The 22,114-nt window shown below is 38.7% G+C and overlaps 1 protein-coding gene across 16 annotated transcripts in view; it reads left to right on the top strand.

Annotated features, from left to right (window-relative positions):
- ADGRL3 (adhesion G protein-coupled receptor L3) overlaps nt 1-22,114 on the top strand; it is a 1,097,183-nt gene that overhangs the window by 818,303 nt on the left and 256,766 nt on the right. For all 16 annotated transcript variants that reach the window (XM_089687883.1, XM_089687880.1, XM_089687882.1 and 13 more), the window contains 3 exons: nt 7,377-7,468; nt 14,440-14,608; nt 16,751-16,876. In XM_089687883.1, the coding sequence (XP_089544009.1) occupies nt 7,377-7,468; nt 14,440-14,608; nt 16,751-16,876 (387 nt within the window). The remainder of the gene's footprint in view (nt 1-7,376; nt 7,469-14,439; nt 14,609-16,750; nt 16,877-22,114) is intronic.

The raw sequence follows: 22,114 nt of genomic DNA, 5'->3' as shown, positions 1-22,114 counted from the left end.
ACACTAACCAAACTGTCTATGCCTGCTTTATGTAGAAATAAGTGTTTTTGCAAACTTTACAAAAAAGGAGATAACCTTTACTCTGATTTCTGAAAAGTTGTAACCACAGCTTGGGCGTTGGGCCAGATTATAGCCATGGTCTGGGCGTTAGGCCAGATATGGTGTGAAAGATAAGGCAGAAACTTGAATGTAAATGCAGACCAATAATTGTTGAGTTAAGGTAAAGATAATGTACTTGTATTTGATTGGATGGTCTGAAAGTGTGTCTGCCCAAAGGCTACAGTATAAAAACCCTGATGTTATGCCAATAAAACTGAAGTGTTTGCAATCGCAACTGAGGTGACTTGAGTGCACTCACTTTCCAAGATCTTGTAGCTGTGTCCAGGTGTGACCATTGGTATCCTGAGGGGGCCCCCAAGGAATAGGAAAATGACCACCTTCCTACTTGCACCTTCAGCATGCCCCTTACATCAGAAACCTCAGAATGAACCCTTACATCAAAGTCCTTAGAGTGTCACCTTATATTAGTGCCCCCCAGAGTGCACCTTACATCAGAGCCCTCAGGATCCTACTTTATTTCAGAGCCCCCAGATTGCCCTCTTACATAAGAGGCCCCAGAGTGTCATCTTACAGTAGTGCTCCTTTATATCAAATCCCCTGAGTTCTGGCCTCAGGTCAGGTAATGGGGCGTGTAAATAAAAGCTTCACCCATTGTCCTCCATCTTGTCACTGCACAGGCATGCACCAAAACCAGCCCTTCTGCCCAATGCAAAGCCAAACTATCCATAAATTTACAGATGGTTGGCAGCACTGTTCAGATATACTGACTGGTATACCATTTTGCACTGTTTTGGTCAGCTGTGTGGCATCCCTTTTATGATTTTATGAGTTACTGCAAGCATATATCTGAAACCATCATTATCTACCTTTAATCTAATACACATCACATGTTTACAACAGAAAGAGACAGGCTTATAGAACTTTCAGAAATGCAATATCCACAACTTTGGAAAGAAAGTATAAAATTACATGTTTTTGGCTGCACAAAATGAATGTTAACTGAAGCTACTTTATAATAACTGAAGCTTCCTTGGGAGTGATTTAAAGACATATTAAACAATTGCATTCGTTAGTGCATTCCAATGGGCAACAAAAAGGTTTAACTTTTGTTCCTTTCTAAATACTAACATAAAATGGCACATTACTGAGAAAAAAACTGTCATTTTAAAAATACAAGGCTGAAGGATCAAGATCGGCATTCCAAAACTACAAAGAGCGCAATAATAAATGGGGTATAATAAGACAAGACAGTAATGTTAATAACAGTATATTGATTGTACCCTTGTGGCTGTCAGAAGCCAGTGATCAAAAAAGACTGTAAAAACATAAAGGATAACTTTACCTTTCATAACATGTTACACCCATATTCAAGGTGTAACATGTAACAGGTTATGAAATGACCGACCCCCACTTCCCAGCCCCCCCCATCCCCTGTTTTGACAGCTAGGGGGGGATATTCTCCATTCGCTAGCTGTCATTTTTTTTTTTAAATGGTGGACTCCGCCCGCACAGCCGCATCACACATTCCCAGTGTTCTGTGAATGAGAAACTACAAGTCCTGATAGCATTAGCAGCTGTCAGCTTGTATTTCTCAATGAATTACCATGGCACTGTGAACGCTGTGGTAGTTCATTGATTCTTCCTGTCAGTATGTATTGGCTTGACCATAATTGGTACGACCTTGGTACAAGCAAGCAGATACAGACAGGTCTGCAGGAGACCTGCATGGCATAAGTGAACTGCTGATTGCTGGTGCAATGCTTTACAGGCTCCTACAACAAAAAATGTACCTGCAAAAAAATATGTATTTATTTTTTGTTGAAAGGTAAGATTAATAAATTACCAGTAAATAAAGCACCAAGACTAGATGGTTTACACCTGAGAAATGTTAACCACTTCAATACTGGGCATTTTCACCCCCTTTCCTTCTCCGTGCCCCCAGAGTGCTATCATATAAGTGTCACCCAGGCCAATTTTCAGCTTTTACAGCTGCCACACATTGAATGACAATTGTGTGGTTATAGTTATTCAACACTGTACCCATATGAAACTTTTTTAATATTTTCTTTTTTTTTTCACACAAATAGTGCTTTCTTTTGGTGGTTTATAATCACAACTGGGTTTTGATTTTTTTTGATAATTAAATTTAAAAAAAAAAACATTGAAAAAAAAACACAGAAATGCGTTTCTGCTATAAAAATGTTCAAATATTTATTTATGCAGCACTTTACATATACAGTATATTGTACATTCACAGCAGTCCCTAACCCTCAAGGAGGGTACAATCTAAGGTTCCTAATCTACATCCATACATACACATACTAGGGTCAATTTAGACAGGAGCCAATTAACATATGAGCATGTCTTTGGAGTGTGGGAGGAAACCAGAGTACCCAGAGCAAACCCACACAGGCACAGGGAGAATATGTAAACTCTGTGCAGGTAGTGCCATGGTTGGAAATCGAATCAATGACCCTAATGCTGCTAGGCGGAAGTGCTAAATAAATTTTTTTCTTCATAAATTTAGGCCAAAATGTATTCTGCTACATTTCTTTGGTGAAAATACCCAAATAAGTGTATATTGTTTAGTCGGTAGGAAAGTTATAGATTCCACAAAATATATATTGTGTGTGTATGTGTGTATATATATAGGTGTGTTCTGGACGTCATATGATGTCCACCCAGAACAGCGAATGTCCTGCCAGGCCATCATTTTACTATAGGCCAGGCAGGAAGGTGTTAAGGAACTAAGCCATGTTATAGCCAGACCATTATTCCTGGAATGGTACCAGCAGATTGGCAAAAAACATGTGGTACCAATGTTCAAAAAAGGACTGAGTTATATTCCTGGAAACTACAGACCAGTCAGCCATTAATAGTATATAATCTATTAGAAGGAATGAAAAGGAACCATTTTTAAGAATTTGCTGATGGAAATATCAGTAGTAACGAACATAAATTTATGAAAGAACATTCTTGCCAGACCACACTTTTAACATTCTATGAGGGGATGGACTGTGATGGAATGCTTGTGGACATAGTGTATCTTGATTTCACTAAGGCATTTGATACAGTAGCCAATAAATGCTTAATTTACAAATTAACCCCTTCATACCTAAGGGTAAAACAAACCTTAATGCCAAAGCACAATTTTGCAACTTTGACAAATGTTAGTACATATCATCACAACTACTTCGTACATCCAGGTGAGTTATACTTTGTTTCTTTCAGGACAAATTGGGCTTTTATTTGGTGGTAAATGGTTATGGAAATCTCCTGTTGTTTTTTTATATTATCAAAGGAAACTGGCCCAAAATTGTAAAAAAAAATAATTTTTTAAAAATATTTTAGATATATATTTCTTTTAACTACCATAATCTACCACCAAAGAACAACCCAAAATAAATTCTCCTGCTCCAGACGATCACAGTGATACCACGTATGTGTCTGTTATTTGTTGTTTGTATCCATAGTACAGCCAAGAAACAATAGTGCGCATTTTGCTTTTTTTTTTTTTATCCTACCTAAAACACACTGACAGCTATACTAATGAAAAAAAAATCCTGTCCCAAATGTACTGTCCCAGCCGAAGGTCTGATCTCTGAAGTGTATTTCCATTTGTAGTATGCTCATAACCGAAAAGGTTGAGTACCTGGCTGCTCGTCCCTTTATGAATGCATATATCCAAAAAAACCCCAGTGGGACTTTAATGCAGCAATGCTGCATTAAAGTCCCACTGGGGGTTCTTTGGGTATTTGCAGTATGCTATGCTTCATAAAACCCCATTGGCAATACGTTTAAAATGGCAACAACTTGGCCAAGATATATACGAATTATGTTGTGGGAAACATTATTTTTGGCACGGAGGGCTATAGCACTCAAAGGAATTCAGTCTACTCCCCCCTCTTTTCGCAAATGGATGCAATTGGTGAATCAGATATTGCCATATGAAAAGCTTATTTATGGGATAACTGGTGGTCATATGCACTCTCACTGTAACCAATAACTAAGATGTTATTTATATGGTTGGGTCTCAAACCTGGGAAAATGCAGTCCTAATTGTCACTTACTTGCTTATTTGGATATGCTTCATACGAATATATGAAGATGAATAACCTTTGGTCTTCATTGTGAATGTCGCCTCAGGTGAGGCTAACCTCAGTGCCAGGGTTAGTGTTTGGGTCAAGTAAGGGTCAAAGGTCAGGTCAATGTACAGTATATATATATATATATATATATATATATATATATTTTAACTTTCTTTATTGATGAGGCTATTATAATGAATTAAAAAGGGTATGAGGCTTTACAGACTCAGTTGTACAGTAACAGGCAGTCTATATGATTACTTTTCCAATTCAAACGCAATTGGCAAGTTATTTTTAAAAAACAGAAGAATCTCTGCCTGGTCAGTTAGAAGTTGGTTTCTGGTGTCAGTCAGAATGTGTGACACTGTACTGAACAATCTCTCACTTTCCACGTTGCTGAAAGGAGCTGAAAGATATTTTTGTGCCATTTGGCCCAGAGTGTGAAACCGCAGTTTATTAAATACCCAGTACCTAAGAGGTAGGTCCAAACGAGGCACAGTGACCTCTCCAAGATATGCTTCTAGTTGTATGGTAGCAGCTGTGGGAGAGCTGCTCTGACATGTAAATGAATAAGTAATTTCTTGAAAAACACTGTGCAGACTGGTACCTGGCTGGTCAGGTAGAGGCTTTTTGACAGCTGCTTTCTGAAGCACTTTGGGTGTAGCTGCCTGTTCAGATATTTTTTGCAATTCCAGTAGTAACATTTATTTGGCCTGCCTGCCAGTGGCTCCATTTAAGAAGAACTGATCTTTATATCTAGAAAAAGAAACAAAAAGACAACAATGATGAATAAGCAAGTAGCATGCTATCTTGTCTGTGCATTAAGAAACAAAATATAAATTGAGCTCGTTTACTTCTCCTGGGCTCTCATTCCTCATTGACTGAAACTGCATTGGGAGCCCATTGGCTCCTGCTACTGTCAATCACAGCCAGTGAGCCAATAAGGATAGTGGTGCCAAGCTGCGGCTCTGTGCGTCTTAAATGGACGCATAGATTGGGGCTTGGTAGTGAACATGGACCAGTGCTCCCAGAGCAAGCGGCTTGCTGTGGGGGCACTGCTCGTAGTGGGTAGCCAGGAGCTCCAGCCACCTGAAAGGAGAAGGATCAGAGCTGCTCTGTGTAAAACCATTGCACAGAGCAGGTAAGTATACTGTACATGTTTGCTATTGTAACAAAAAAAATTAACTTTAATATATCGCTCTAAGTAGTAAAAAAAAAGTAAAAAATAATAAATAATGATTAATGACTGTGGTTTCGACTCTCTACATTTTAAAATTTGAAATAAAAGATCAGCTCTCCCTATCATTAATCTTTTTATTTTATTAGCTAATTTTCTAATTTTATAAATCTATGGCAGAAATTCAATATTATGTTGGATCGAGTAAGGTAGCGATGCAGTAAAGTGGGTTTTGCTCCATGTCAGGGAAGCGTTTCTGCAAAGCACCAAGCAACATGTTCTTCTTAGTTTTAACACCATGGTCCTCATCCACTCCTTTCAATAGGAGTCTCTATAGCACAGTGACTGCAGGAATTACATCTGAGGCAAAAGAATCTGAACAACTCATTTGGTGAGTCAATCTTCACAGGGAGCCAAGACGATAATCATCTTTTCCATGAGATTTCACTGATTTGCAGTGATAGTTGCAAGCAGCTCATGTTCTGACACAAAAGACTGCAAAGACAACAAACAGAGGGTGCACTGGCCTAGTGAATTACCTAAATAAATGTATTAATTAAAGTAACAAATGGTGATATACTCACAAACGACAATGGTAAAAAAAGCTTGTCATAAAACACACCAATGTCCGGTCCACCTGTTATGGTGATCCCCACAGGATTACTGAACCTCCAATAGGCTAACGCATTTCGGGGACTTGCCCCTATACATCTCCCATCCCTAAATCACTGTGCACCCTAAGATTTCCTTTCGATATCGGTATCCGTGCATCCCTAGTAAAGATACAACAATTTATGACCACATTTAAATATACAGAATGGTGTATTAAAGCTGATACTAATAGTTTGGGTAAGTTTAAACTTAACTCATAACAAAAACATATTTTTATGTGTTAAGATATGTGGCATAGGAATTATTAAGGGTTGCTGTCAGATGTGGATAACGACTATTGGTTACATTTGTTAGTAGATGCTTTGTTGGAATTACAGTTTTAGGTATTTGTAATATACTTTTTCGTTTTTTCTTTTTCTATTCATGTTGAGTATCATAATGCGAGAGTAACTGAGATGTAAATTGTGTATATGTCTTGAAAGTGTAAAATTTAGAAAATGGAAAAAAAAAATATTTTAAAAAATGACTACAAGACCTTGCCCGTCTTTCAAGAAAGGGCAATAAAATGCAATAATCTTTGTGACATTTGCATCTCCTGTATGTTTTGAATCATTCTTACTTGCAAACGAGTAATGAATCATATTAGCTTATTCCATACTTCATTCAGCATATAAATGGTACAAAGCTGGACTCCTTTTTTTATTTCAAGAGGACTCAAAGTAAGTAGGTCTACATGGATATCCAAAAATGTAATAAAAACTTTGCAAAAAAATAATAGTCCAAGCAACTTCTTTTTTCTATATACAAATATTTCAACTCCTTCTTAGGTTAACAGGAAATAGTCTTTTATAAATTTCTCATTCCCTGACTTTTTCCATTTATTTTTCCTAAGGTTATAAGTGAAAAAACATGCTTACTCAAGCTAAAATGATTTAATATGCAATTATAAGTAAAACAATTGTTCTGGTTGTATTATAACTATGCTTTTCTGTCTAGTTGCCTGTTTTTTCCCCTTTTCATACAATTTATACTGATAAGATGGGAACCTTTTTTGAGTTAACCAAATGAAATACATGAATTGTGAAATGGGAAAAACTACGTTGTGAAACATTTTTAATATAATATAGTGGTGTGGAAAGTGGAAAATTTATGCCCAGAGGGATGCTAGATTGAATGTAACAGCATCAAAGGCTGGTATCTTCAGGCAGGGAGGAGATTATGAAGTGTACTCCAATACTGTAACAGTAAGTGGCTCAGAGAATTTTTTGGATTAGTTCTGGGTTTGTATTTTATACCTTGACATAAATAATATAATACTTGCTGCCTTAAATAAAAACAGAAAACATAGGGTTAATTATGAATGAACATCTGCTAACTTTAACATGAATTATATTAGAACATGGGTAAATACAACTATGTAAATGTTTCCTTTTTTTCAGCTGAATGTAATATTTCTTGGGATTGCTCTTTTTAAAATGTTTCATCACACTGCTATACTGAAACCTGACACAGGCTGCTTAGACAACATCAAGTAAGTGATATTTATTTCTAATTTTACATGAAATATTAAACAGTTGATCAAATGGTATTGCTCAAATGTAGCATGGGGGGGGGGGGGGGCATGGCCAAAGCATGGAAGAGTGAAGATGTGTTTCTACTGAACTATTGGGCCACTCTGCCTTCACAGCCAGGCAGCCAAAAGCGTTATCAGAATACCTCTAGTTTGCAATGCCCAGCAAAAAAAGAGTGAAGGGACACTTAACAGCTCATCCTTGTTCCTCAGCACTCATGTGTACCGGATCTGGCAGCTCCCAAGATGGTGCACGCTATCTATGCAGACTGCACTGACCAGTTAACAGTGGTGGAGTTATGAGTAAGGCGTTATCGGCCGAAACATGTTAGCAGCTCTGCTATGTCTTGTACTGTATGTAAGCTGCGAAAGATGTAAAGACATATAGAAGAACAGATGCTGGATGCCATTTTTTCCTTGTGATTGGTAGCTTCCCTTGTGGCCAACCGACCCTAAAAACATCACAATGCTCCCGCTCTCCCCAGACAGGCAGCACATGCAAAACCTTTGCATCGACTAGAGGAAGCAGATATCAGTGCTACCTCTCAGTGGCCTACATAAATGACCTCGCATCACCCTCTACTAGTCCACAGACTGGAGTCTACAGGGATCACCAGGACAAACGAGCAAGCAACTCTGGCCACTAGGGTAGAAACTGCACTGCACACACACTGTAATACAGGAAATTTCCAGTCTGGACACTAGATTATTTGCTTTTGAGAATAGAAAGGCTGCTTTGGAACAGCAAATAGACCTACTAGAATGAACTCAGTCCACTACAACCTCTCTAAATTACAAATAATTCTCAGTGACTTTGAGAATCCCAGCCACTGCTAGAATACTGGAATTATAGACTAGGCAAAACTCTACTATTCAGTGACAGGTATCTTTAACTGTTTACTAGAAAGATCTGTTGTGATGGAAATCATTATCGACAAATGCACAGGATCCTTGGCCAGTGGAACACTGACTCAAATTGAACCAGATGTACAGTATTCTGTGCCAAATATTATCAAGGAGGAAATACTCCAACAATCTTGCTGCAGAAGCCCCTTTGAGTTTAATAGGGAATAGATACAGCTTTTCTTGAATGTTTTCAGGAAGATCCTGTCTATCAACAGACTCCTGAAACCACTGTGGGACAAACTCAACAAAAGGGATCTTGGATACAGACGTAGACACCTATTCCACCTTGTTGTGTGAAGTTGTAATCTTTTTGTGCTTAGACACCATATAGTTCTACTTGGCCTGTTTGCATTTGTGGACAGCAATCTGATTTAACTAGCTGATTGGAAGGAGGCCACCACTCCAGCTACACCCTCTGGAGCAACTCTCCAGCAAGTGTGAAGAACCCATCTTCCTCAAAATCCTGAACTTTCCCCACACTAAAATGTAATGTACTCAAATGTATTCAACCAATTTAACATAGCTTCTGACTCCATAAGTGGAGTTTCTACCTACAACATCTTTAGGTCCCTTACTGCTCTTTTTATGCCACTGTCCTTATATGGGGATTTGTTGTCACCCAAGGTGCACATCCATCAATTTCCTATATGGTTGTAAAGGGCCGCACTGACTTCCATGTGTTCACTCTGGAAAACATATACTGTACTTCTCAATACAAACATTCTTGGAAAGTCTCATAGAAAAACTTATCACTTTCTCAAAAGAAACTTTGATTCTCAGTGGTAATTTTAATTTCACTCTTGACCCTCATAAAAACATCCCAAAAGCAGCTCCATATATGCCTCTTTCGATGAGCAACCAAGTTAGAAAGTCTTTTCACACCCACCAGCTTATCAATGTTTTGAAAATTCATTATCCCCAAGACAGAGACTATGGCTATTTCTTCGTTTACAGGTGTGATTCAGTATTTAGGCACACATATATGTGTTGTTATGGTTTTGGGGTTGTTTTCGATATGTGCAAAGAGAGATCACACAAATACTTATAAGTATAACATTTAATAAAAGTAATGACAGATATAGAAAAAATATAACAAGAATACTTAACTAAAGATGCTGTTTCCACCATGGAGTCCCATCTATGTAAGCAGCGCACACAGGTGACCACAGATGCATGCATGATTGCAAGCTCTGAAGACGAGACTGAGATCTTACCAGCTTTGGCTGTGGTAATAAAGAATGTGAGAGAAGAAAGTGGGCTCAGCTACATCCTAGTCAGTTAACAATATTTCTTTGGTGTGAGTCATCCAAGGTAAAGCCATGCTTATGTCCTTATATGTTCCCTTAACCAAAATTTGGAGGCTTGGAATTCATTAGTGAGCCACAATATTAACCACTTTCAGTCCAGGCCATTTCTGGCACTTTTTGTTCACATATAGCAATCAGTATTTTTGCTAGTAAATTACTTAGAACCCCCAAACATTATATATATTTTTTAAAGCAGAGGCCCTAGAGAACAAATTGATGGGTTTTACAATTTTTTATGTCACACAGTATTTGTGCAGCGGTTTTTCAAAGGCAATTTTTTGGGAAAAAATACACTTTTTTCAATTTTAATGCAAAAAAACAGAATACCTAACCCATTTTTTTTAAGCACAAAGATGATGTTGCACTGAGAAAGTAAATACCAAACGTGTAGCGCTTTAAAATTGCACATTCCTATACAACGGCGACAAATGACGTAAATATTAATATCCATAGGCAACACTTTAAAAGTGTTTACAGGTTACCACTTTAGATTTACAGAGGAGGTATGGTACTAGAATTACTGCCCATGATCTGACATTCGCGGTGGTACCTCACATGCATGGGTCGATCGCTGTTTGCGTGTGTGGGCCGAAGCGTATATTCAGCATTGTGCACAGGAAGACAGGGACACATTACATTTTTTTTTTAAATTATTAATTTATTTTAGTTTTTATTTTTACGCTGTTGTTTTGTTTTTTTTATCACTTATTGTTGTCACAAGAAATGTAAACATCCCTTGTGACAGCAATAGGCATATGACAGATACTCTTTAGGGAGAGATCTGGGGTCTAAAAGACCCCAAATCCCTCCTCTGCACTTAAAAGCATTCAAAACACCAAGATCGATGTTTTTGAATGCTTTTTTTTTTTAAATGCGTTAGAAAGGGATGTCAGGTCATTGCTTCCTGTTTATTGTAACAGGGAGCCAATCAAAGCCACTCCCAACTTTGTTTGGTTATCCAGCCAACAAGCGGATGTGCAGGTTGGTCGTTCAAGTCTCCTGGTGGGACGGGAGAGCCCGAGCAAGCCGTGGAAGGCTGTGGGAGGGGAGGACATCCCCTCCCACTGCTTGAAAACTGTGTTATCTGTTCCCCCTGCAGCTGCTGGTCAGCATAGCGCTAGAGAGGAAAGCATTAACAAGAACTCCACACAGGAGTCATTACTTTGATGAGCTTTCAAATATCTTATTCTGTAGGTATTTTTTATTTAATCGTTCTCTTTTTAATTAACCTCCCTGGAGGTATTCCCGAGTGTAGCTCGGGGTAAAGTTTCAGCACCACAAGCGGTAACCCCAAGCTACACTCGAGAATACCTTGCAGCGTTGCTCCGGGATCCCTTCTGCACTTACCTTGTCCTTCGCTCCCGCGATGTCTCCCCTGCAGCGTCCCCGGTAATGTCCTCCGGGAAATTTAAAAATGTCAAAAAGTGACATTCACTAAATACACTAAAATCACATAGTAAAACATTACTGTATCAAACCATTTCACATGCATTTTGTCCCTAGTGCTTTGTCCTGTGCCTGCCTGCATTTTTACTGTTCTTTCTGCCTGGAAACTGAGAAACGTCCATGGCGTCCAAAAAGCATCTCTTTAGGTCAAAAGCGGTTTTAGACCAGCTAGAAAACAGCGATAGTAAATTAGAACTACTTGCAGAATTGAATGATAATGATTTGTGGGGAAATTTGGCATCAGACACTGCTCAGTGATGTGCAAACTTGGCACTATATTTCAAATTTCAGTGTTTTTGGTTTGAATATATTATTGAATTAAATTTATTATTATTATATTATTATTTTTTATGATTATTTATTAAATTATAATTTATGATTTCGTGTTTCAAATTTTAACATACCCGGGATGTTTACTAGACTCTTGTTCGGACAGATTTCAGTGAGTTATTCCTAAAAATTACAGGCCTACAATAAAAAAAACTACATATTTCCATGCAAAAAATGTACCACTTTGAGCACAGAAATACTGACATAATCAGAGGTTAAACCCCAATGGAAACTGTCAAATAATTCAAACTGGCCAAAGTTCAGAGTTTCCCTTCCTCCATGATCTCTATTCTGGGCTACCCTGAGTTTAAATACAGATTCTCAGACAGGCTATATGAGACTTAGATAAACTCAGAATACATGCATGCAGGAACACTAGTGTCCTGAAAACATTTGCATTTTGTAGTTATAGGACTTGCATAAACAGACTGCTCAGGAGAAGCCTATGAAGGCTTTGAGTCAGAATCAAGTATTTAGGGGCCTCAGGCACACTTAGAGGTAGAAGCACACTAGTGGGTTCTGTTATTGAGTGCCCTGGCATGTACATAGAACTCCAGAAAGCAGATTGCTGCATTAAATGTGCACAGACTGATAAAAACTAGAAATGAATATTAAGGTTGTGTGGAAGAATGTGAGGCCTCAGCCTTACACTGACTGCAGAGCTGTGTAAGACTGCAGAAAGGATGACCCTATAGTAATGGGGTCAAGACCAGTGATGTGGTGATCCACAAGGTATAAGTAGCAGGAGCAATAACAGGAAGACACTTCCTTATAGTTTGAAAGGTGGGAAAGGACTATGGAGCGTGCTCACAACATCCTAATGGATGATGTCAGTACTCAGAACTGCTAATGTGAAAACATGGCAAAGGCAGGAAATAAAAAAAAAAATGCAAAACAGTATACATAGTGAGGTACCTCCCAATTCTTCAGTCCAATGAACCATATACACTGCTTAAGACCATCGAGACAGGGTCACAAGTGTGATTGTGCCAAGGCTCTAAACCTGTAAAGCATTTTTACAGTTAACTTAGTACACCAGCAGTTGGGAAGTGTCATAAGCAAAGCCTTATGACACTTCCCAAATTTTGTATGCATGGATCTGAATGTGACCGTTAGGCAATGGCCTAAAGGTCACATTCAGATCCATGCATACAAAATGAGCTTGAGCAGTTTGTGTCACACCACTGCTTTGGACTTGGAAAACACCTTGCGGCCAACGGATACGAAGGTCTGTAAAGGGCCATAATGCACAGCCCATCATGTGAAGGCTGTCATACACTCTTGTCCTCAATTTACCAATCCAGTAAAAGTATGTAGGGTTTCCAAAACTAATCTGAGGAAATAGCAATATGCTTCAGTCCAAAAGATTGCTCACAAAGTGAGCCTGGATCACACCATAGGCTGTGCCATGGCCCTAAACCAAGAAAGCAGGGTTCATGTAAGGCCTCCAAACTGTTGCAGAGGATACATCGATCCAGCTAATTTATCATTAAAGAAACTAGTGCATACCAAGCTGACAAATGTGGTCTTAATTACCCCTGGTTACACATTATTTCAAATTATTGTGTTAATGGTAATAGAGATGGTATATAGCCTTTTTAATTACAGATAGCGGTTTGCAGAATACTTATTTTTTATGGATTTTTCTTATATTTTTTAAACTGAATTATTTTTTTAATAATTTTTAATCAGGTCAGACAATTTATTATTTTAATTTTCTTACATTCATATTAAACTTTGGTAAGAGTCACATCCTTATACTCTCAACATAAACATGTATTTTTTTTTTAGAAAATTAGACTTTTGAGGTTTATTTTGGAAATGGTGCATAAAGTATTTTTGGAGATGAGTAGAAGGAAAGGCAAAGATCAACCATAATAATAATGGATCTCTTTTGGAAAACTTGAAAGATGGGTAGCAGAACATGAAGTTATTTGTTTAGGACAAACATTGTTTAATCTGATTTACTAATTGAATCACAGCAGTTCGTGATCACCCTAAATACATTAAACATTTTTAGACTAGTTCTGCAAGGTATATTACTACGTAGTGTACTTATGCACATTTTAATTAATATTTATTTTAAAGTGATTCTAAAGGTTGTAATTTTTTAAAATAACAAACATGTTATACTTACCTGCTCTGTGCAATGGTTTTTCAAAGAGCAGCCCTGATCCTCTTCTTTTTGAGTCCCCCCGGTCCTGGATCCTCCCCCCTGCTGGGTGCTCCCAATAGGCCAATAGCCTCTTGCTATGGGAGCACTCGAGCAGGCTTGCCCAGAGCCATGGTTCTGTGAATGGATATTGTCCATTCACATACACAGAGTGGCTCAACTCCACCCCCACTCTTTCCTCATTAGCTCACTGGCTGTGATTGACAGCAACAGGAGCCTATGGCTCCCGCTGCTGTGTGAGCCAATGAGAAGAGGGACTTGGAAGAGCTTGGCTCTCATGCACATGGCTGGATCGGGATGGGGCTCAAGTAAGTATAAGAGGGGGTTGAAGGGGGAGCTGCACCCAGAAGATTTTTTTACTTTAATGCATAGAATTCGTTAAAGTAAAAAACCTTCTGCCTTTAGAACCACTTTAAAATAAAACTAATAGAAATAGAATTTCAAGGGCATTATATTTATTTAAATGATTGTTTTGTTAATTCTCCATATATTACAGATTTATTGTTTGGCAAATCCATAAATATAATAATTTGCTCAAACCCGTGGAAGTAACTGCATCTCTTCTTAACTGCTTTTTGTTTGTAAAAAGTATCAAAAGTAACCTTAATGAAAAAGTTTTAGTATTAGTTTGAATCTTACAGTAAAACTGTTATACAATGACATCAAATGCAGACACAGATCAAAATCATTTAGCAGTTTATTGTAAAAAATCAAATGTGTGATTTGATGGATAAACTCAGTCTACAGTTTGTGTGATTGTTTCTTTACAGATCATGGGTTATAGGTGCAATAGCACTTCTCTGCCTTCTGGGACTTACCTGGGCCTTTGGATTAATGTATATCAACGAGAGCACAGTCATTATGGCTTATCTGTTCACAATTTTTAATTGTCTTCAGGGAATGTTTATATTCATTTTCCACTGTGTTCTACAAAAGAAGGTAAATCTATAATGTGTATTATTTTTCATGGCTCTCAACACCATAAACCTTCATAAACTTAATACTGAATAAAGATATTTTGGGTTCTTAGAGTTTTTTTTGAGCACACATAGTGATTCCTGTAAGTGCTGTATATAAAATGGTGCCAAATACCCAGGTTGTATTCAGATTGTCTATTTCTTTTGTTTCTTTCTTTTCTTTTTTATTTATGAGGACCTTATGGGCCTATTCACTCAATGCCAGTTTGTTGTTAACAAATGTGTGTTGTGCTAAGGCATATTTAAACCCAAGAACAAAAGTTATTAGTATTGCAGCTTACATGTCCATGGTGGCTATATTTGTTTTTTTTTCACATTTTTCCTTTATATTAACTTGGTAATATTGCCATATAACACACTTTCTGTACTAGGGTGACAACTATACTAAGCTGCATTGTCACCCCAGGACAAGTAATGTGTTAGGACTGCATATTACTTCCCTATCTTCTCAATAACAATGGAGGTGTTTTGCAGTCCACATAGATAGCAAGAAGCAATGATTTCTGGATGGATGAACTATTTTGTTTTTGTTTGCAGTTGTTGAACAGATAGAATAAAATGTTTTTACAAGCCTGAAAATGGCACCAATATGATTTTATGTAGTGCAGTGCACCACAATGCAAGTGTCTTGTGGAAGCGCGGATGCCTTGTGAACAAAAATATAAATGTGCCCATGTGAACTCCAGCTCTTACCTGACAAAAGTGCCAGGTTATAGGATAATAAATGCACATATTTTTGCAGGAAAAAAATGGGCATTTGTTATTTTTTCCTGTGGGAGCCTGAAAAGCATTTCACATGCAATCAGTAGATCATGGTTACCATGTGGGCTCCTGCAGACATGTCCTTGGACTATGAGAATGCTCATCAGCGCTTCCTCCCCCCAAGTTATTGAACCTACAAGTCCACTGTTACAGGGAGGGAGGGATCGATGGGAGAGGGGGCAGGAGCTGGAACATGTTACATGTTCCACCCTTAAACATGAAATAGGCGAACTTTAAGTGTGTGAAGCCTTTGGTGGAAATAACCATTTTTCAAGTGTCAGTTTATAACAGATTATACAAATATATTTTAAAAAATCAAAACTGACAAAAAACAATAGTTTTTTGTGTATGAATGCAATGGATACAATTGAGGGCTACTAGGTGTCACCGATAATATTGCTAATAGGGGAGATAGTCCATAATAAGAGCATAGTCCATAGTAAGAGCAGGAGAAGACTCTGTCAAGGATGCAAGAGAAATACAAGCGCCATTTGGGTGTAGTAGTAAAACAACCAATTTAATGAAATAAAAGTAATTCACTCACAAAGGCAAGGTAGTCATTAGGTATGAGTAAAAGGGATGGCCATCAGTAGGGGTCCTGGACCACGGTTGTAGTTCTGAAGGCCTGAAGAAGGAGTGCATGCTCCCCAACTCGTCGCCATCTTTGGGCACCATTTCCGGTCATTGACGTCACTTCCACCTTCGGCTGCATTCCACGCCGACCAGGAAGCCCTGGGAGCGTCCAGAACAGCCAGGCAGCCGGTTCACAGCAATTACCATCATGGTCCGGACTGATGGCAGTCCGTTTTACTCATGCCTATTGACTACCTTACCTTTGTGAGTGAATTGCTTTTATTTCATTAAATTGGTTGTTTTACTACTACACCCAGATGGCGCTTGTCTTTCTATTGCATCCTGTGTATGAATGCCTACAAATACCATCAGCCATTGCATCTGATGGCTTGTAGTTCTCAATGAACTACAAGGGCGCTGGTGAGTGCTATCATAATCCATTGATCTTCCTGCTCTCAGGTAACTGTCTGCTATACAAGGTACAGGCAGACAGCTATCCTGAGAGTGTGTAGGAGCCTGAGATTGCACCTATGATCTGCTGATTGTGGGTTCAATGCTCTGCAAAAAAATTTGCAATTTTTCTTTTTTTTTTTTGAAAATGTGAACTTATCCTTTAAAATGTTCTTTCATTGCATAATTAAATGAAAACATATGTAAAATACTTTTATGTGCATTGATTGTATAACTTGAAATGACACAACCACTTTTAATTTACATGGCAGACTGCATATGATTTATGGAAAAGTTAATTTTTTAAATTTTCTCTTAGGTGCGGAAAGAATATGGCAAATGTTTGCGAACCCATTGCTGTAGTGGAAAAAGTATGGATAACTCAATTGGTTCAAACAAAACATCTAGCTCTCAAGCTCCTGGGAGGTATTCCACTGGTTCACAGGTATGTATGGTGTTTAGATATATGTTTCACTAGATATGTGTTTCAATAGGAGCCAATATTATACACTGAGATTTGAGGCTGATGACCATGACAGCCACTAATAATTTTTTGATGTGATCTGCTAGTGAGTGAGCCTCATAATTCTGCTTTGAGTTATGGAAGCCTGTCACAGAATTCTACAGTAGCACAAGGTAGGCTTATTTGGCATTGTGTTGGGAAATTAAAAAAAAAAAGAAAAGAAATGGAAAATGAATCAGTCCCAGTTAAGAAGAACTTAGTACGCAACAATGGTCATTGAATTATTCTAAGGTTTATATCACTCAGATTTTAAGTAATTTTAATCATTTTAATTATTGTGGATTTGTCTTTAGACTGAGACTAACAATTTTGTAAATTAAATTTAGAAATTTTCAAAATAATTATTAGTAATTAATACTAGTGAACAGCAATGCTTCAAGGACTCAAGCAAAAAATAGTCTTTAAATCAAAAGAATCTAAAATTGAACATTAGCTGCTCTAGAGTGTGTTTCTTAGATGCAGAAGGATGCAATACCTAGCATTACCAAGTTATTGCCATTTCATTGATACTTGTTATGTAAAAAGTGCCTTTGTTATACCACTGAGCTGGAGAATATACTGTTATATTTTATCAGACAGTAAAAAAAGGCTAATCAAAAGAATGAACAAAGAAAATTCAAAGACTAGAATGTGTTTATAAATTTTATTTTTATTTATTTCAGGTACTTATATAGCGCCATCAATTTATGCAGCGCTTTACATATATGTTGTACATTCACATCAGTCAATAACCCTCAAGGGGCATACAATCTAAGGTCACTAACTTACATTCATACATACACATTCTAGGGCCAATTTAGACAGGATCCAATTAACCTACCAGCATGTCTTTGGAATGTGGGAGGAAACCGGAGTACCCGGAAGAAACCCACGCAGGCACAGGGAGAAAATGCAAACTCCAGTTAGGTGGTGCCGTGGTTGGGATTCAAGCCGATGACCCTAGTACTGCCAGGTGGAAGTGCTAACCATTTAGCTACTGTGTGGCTTATAAAACACCACATTGTCAAATTGGGCCCTGACAGTGATCACTGGGTGGACTTAATGATAATGACTGCTCATAACATTAGATGTGGACATGTTTGTACGTTTCCAAGCATCATTTGAAGACCTTTTATCTGCACATAATCTGAAATGTGCCTCTATATCCTATCACAAAAGGTTTAGTATAACCAGCATTATTTCCCCCCAGGTTCAAATCTGAAACATTAAAAAACATTGTTGTCATGTGAGTTTATATAGGCAGGGCGGCTGGTGGGCATATCTGTTTCCTCCTAGTGGCATCATTTCCAGAAGTGATGTGCCTAGCTGGTGAACGTGAACATTGAGGGACAGAGTCGGGGCCATGCATGATGGGGGATAGGTGGATGGGTGGTGGCAGGGCAGGACAGAGGTGGGACAGGGCAGAGTTCAGCGGGGCTCTACTGCTTACTCAAACAACAACAGTGGAAACAGGAAATAGAGTACCTGTGGGCAGCCATGTTTGGCTGCACAGGCATACCATTTTTGGTAGAACACAGAAGAATTGCCGAATGTCTGGTAACTCTACTTTTATTTAGGACCATGTTCATACATAATGCCTTTTTTGTCTAGACGTTCCACAGAAATAGAAAGTGTCTTGTTTCTTGTTTTACCGCCGCCAACCTCACATGTGAACAAGCCCTTGATTCACATTTGTGTAGCTGTTTGCTGCAGGTAGGGGAGCCCATTCATTTCAATGGGCTGCCCTATCCACAGAAAAGTAGGGAAAGAAATCCCCAACCTTTTTTTTTTTTAAAAAATTGTGCCACACCAAAAATGCACCGCATTTGCCAGTGCGTGGGAGTAATAGCACCCCTGGGCATCTGCTAAAGAGCAGCGTGTTTGTCTGCGTGTCAGGAACATGCATGATTTTGCCCACTTTCCCTGATTCCAAGTCTTGGAATTGGAAATACTTTCCAATGGCACTGTGACTGGAAAAAGGTTGAGAAGCACTGGTTTCATGGCAATATCTCAGATGTGCTTTACAGTTGCTGTTTACAAATACCTAGAAACACTTTTGAATTTGTGTATATACACAGGGAGAGCGTATATATTCCTAAATGTAATTTATTTGCTATCACAAAGGGGATAACAAGCCCCATATATGTTAGTATTGGGCAGGTGACAGGTCTTCTTTTTGGAGACACCAGAGGTCTTTTGGATCCCCAATGTCTCTTCTGCTCTCCCATGCAGCTGATAAAGTACAGATTGTACTTCATTAGCTGCATCCCTGGCTACAATAGCCGAAGAATGACAGTTCCTAACCCAGAATTGATATAATACATGTCATTTCTGGGTTCATTAATCACAGGGAGGATTGTGGAATGGAGGTTCCTTGATCACCTCCTGCTCTCAATGCAGTTTCCTGCAGTCTCAGGCTCTCTGGAGAAATGAGAGAACCTGTGAACTATCGTGGGTGCTGCCACTGAGAGAGGGCACACCTTCAGAGCCCAATAAAAGTGATCATGTGGCTCTGCCTGGATAACTTTTATCTGAAGGCCTTCTCTGCCTGGTAAAATCAACACCAAGCTCACAGCTGCACTTGTTTGCTGCCATGAGCTTGCTGTGACAGCAGGTGTGAAGGGGAAGAACCCCAGCCTGCTGTCATGGGCGGTGCCCCGCATGGCCACACTCTTTTCAAAAAGTGACCTTTTGAAAAGAGCGTGTCCATGCAGGGCTCTGCCAATGCAGCCACATCATTCACTCATAGTTTCCTGGGAATTAACAAAATACAAGTACTGTCTGCCACTGCGGCAGATGGACTTGTAGTTTCAGTGGTACTGGGAAGGAGCTGATGAGCACTCTCGTAGTCCTTTAACATGTATTCTGGCTTCCAAACAGCCCATACAGAGGTACGAGCTGAAAGCTGGGGGGCATGTCTGCAGGAGCCCACATTGCACCCTTGATCTATTGACTGTGGGTGCAATGCTTTTCAGTCTTCTGCTCGAAAAAATATTAAATGCACTTTTTTTCCCAGCAAAAATATGTGCATTTATTGTTTTTTCCCATAAAGGTGAATTTATCCTTAAGGAATTTCTAATCCTTGGCACCCAATCTGGAACATCTGATTATAATTTGATAAATCTGAAGTTGTGGTTCTTTTTCCATGTGGCAAATCTGAATTTCCATTAAGTTAGATCATGAATTAATTAAAAATGTGTTACTTTAGTAAGAACACATTTTTTGCCAAATCAGTAGGCCCATAGCTGAAATGTATAACATGCTTCAATTCTTAAGAGATGTGTGGAAGCTGAAGTGATTAAAAAAGAATTCTAGATTCAGCTAAAAATTGGTAGTTTATATTGTATAGATACACATTTGTATAACCATGCTGTGAAAATATACTAACATATCTTGGTGAATTTTTGCACCTGCTGAAATTTGCCTAAATCCGTAATATGCAAATGAGCCCCCAAAAGAATGATTTGTACTCAGCATATGCTTCTCTTTGGAAAGATAACATATGTAAATAAAGAGCGATAAAGAGTTATGTAAATTCCAGAATCCTGCATTTTGAAGATGTTTTTTCCTATTGGTGCTGATGGTTTAATTTCTATAGATGTAGCACCACCTTGTGGGTAAAGTGCAGACTCACATCTCTAGGAAAGCAGGAATGCTAAGTCACATGTTAGCTGCCTACAGAGATGGTCACAGAAGAAAGGGAAATGCATAGACATGCTAGAGTTGATTTAATAAAACTGGAGAGTGCAAAATCAACCCTATCATCTAGTATCTCCCTTTTTTTTTTTAGGGACTCTCCCCTAAAAACTTTTTCTTAAATATGTCCTTGGGGTACAGTGATCCACACCTAATTGGGTGAAGTAGTGGATTGTTATTTGCCCCTTCTTTTTGTGGTGTTGCTGTGGTCACTGCCTTACCTATTGTGTTTGAAACCAGTCCTCCTATGGCTGAACAGTGTGTGAAATCCCAACATTTATTTATACATAGGGCAAGTCTTAGTGACATCCCGACGCCCATGAACATTGAGAGACCTACCTTGCTTTCATGCCTGTTGGCATTCTCTTACACTGAAGTGTCTGAGTAGTGCTGATATACACTTGAAATTTGTGAGTGCATATGGTTTTATTTCTTAATAAATATTTTAAAGGGATACTTTCATTGTTGTGAGTTTGTCTCATTTCTTTGAATTTATATGCTGGATTTCTGCTTGTGAGATTTGATGTTATCTGGTGAGGTTCAGTTGAAATTGGAGCAACATTCATGGAGTGGACCATTCTAAGCACTGCTTGACCTTCCAAAATTAGAGGTCAAGATGGAGAGTTAGCTGCTTTCCTATAGGTGGTGATACGATTTGCTGTGTCTTCAGCAAAAACAGATAACAGAAAATACCAAGCCACCTGACTTCGTTTGTAGTCCTAGCTCCCAGCTCTTTATCTCTCAGTCTTTTTTCAACACCCAGCTACACAGGCCCACTCCTGGCATCTCAAATGGGGGTTCTCCAAATAACCTCTTTCACTCTTCCAGGGGTTTACAGACTCTCACCAGTCCCCTAGATTCACTAGTTGCTACAGCTCTCTCAGTCCTGCAGACTCACTCAGCTGTCCCAACTCTCGCAGTCCTGTGGGAAGAGAATCTCTCTAACATGGAGTTATGTCTCGCGAGTGGGTACCTCTCCTAGCTGGAGCAGACAACTATCTCCAAACAAAGGCTCTGTCTGCAAATGGGAGCTTTTGGCTATGGTCAGGCCTCGTGGATAATGAATCTGTATACCTATGCACTCACACGGCATACAGGTCTCCAGCAAGACTCGGAAACAGGATTGAAGCCTTCATCTTACCTAAGACACTTTGAAGCCTTCAAGCTTTAGACCCTGATCTTAGATTACAAAACCCATAGAAAGCTGAAAGCACAGTCTTTTTATTTTTTCCTTTGCTCTCCTCCTAGAAACACAACAAAGTATGAAGTATGAAGAGATCTCTTCATGTAAGGGGATATCTCCTCTTAGACAGTTGTCACCAGAATAGGAGACTGTTGGCAGAGGGGGGGGGGGGCATTTGTGCAGGATGCAAGAGTCCACAGTAGTTCAAGGTTTAAACTGGCAGTGGGAAACTTTACTGGTTCTCAAGAAATAAATTAACATATGCATACCTTAGAATAAAATACTAGTCCAGATGTCAATGG

The sequence above is a fragment of the Staurois parvus genome, unplaced genomic scaffold, assembly GCF_062004578.1.
Source record: "Staurois parvus isolate SC_StPar_1 unplaced genomic scaffold, SC_StPar_1.0 ptg000439l, whole genome shotgun sequence".
NCBI classification, from domain to species: Eukaryota; Metazoa; Chordata; class Amphibia; order Anura; family Ranidae; genus Staurois; species Staurois parvus.
The sequence above is the reverse complement of the archived record's forward strand: the minus strand, read 5'-3'. Positions and strand labels throughout refer to the sequence as shown.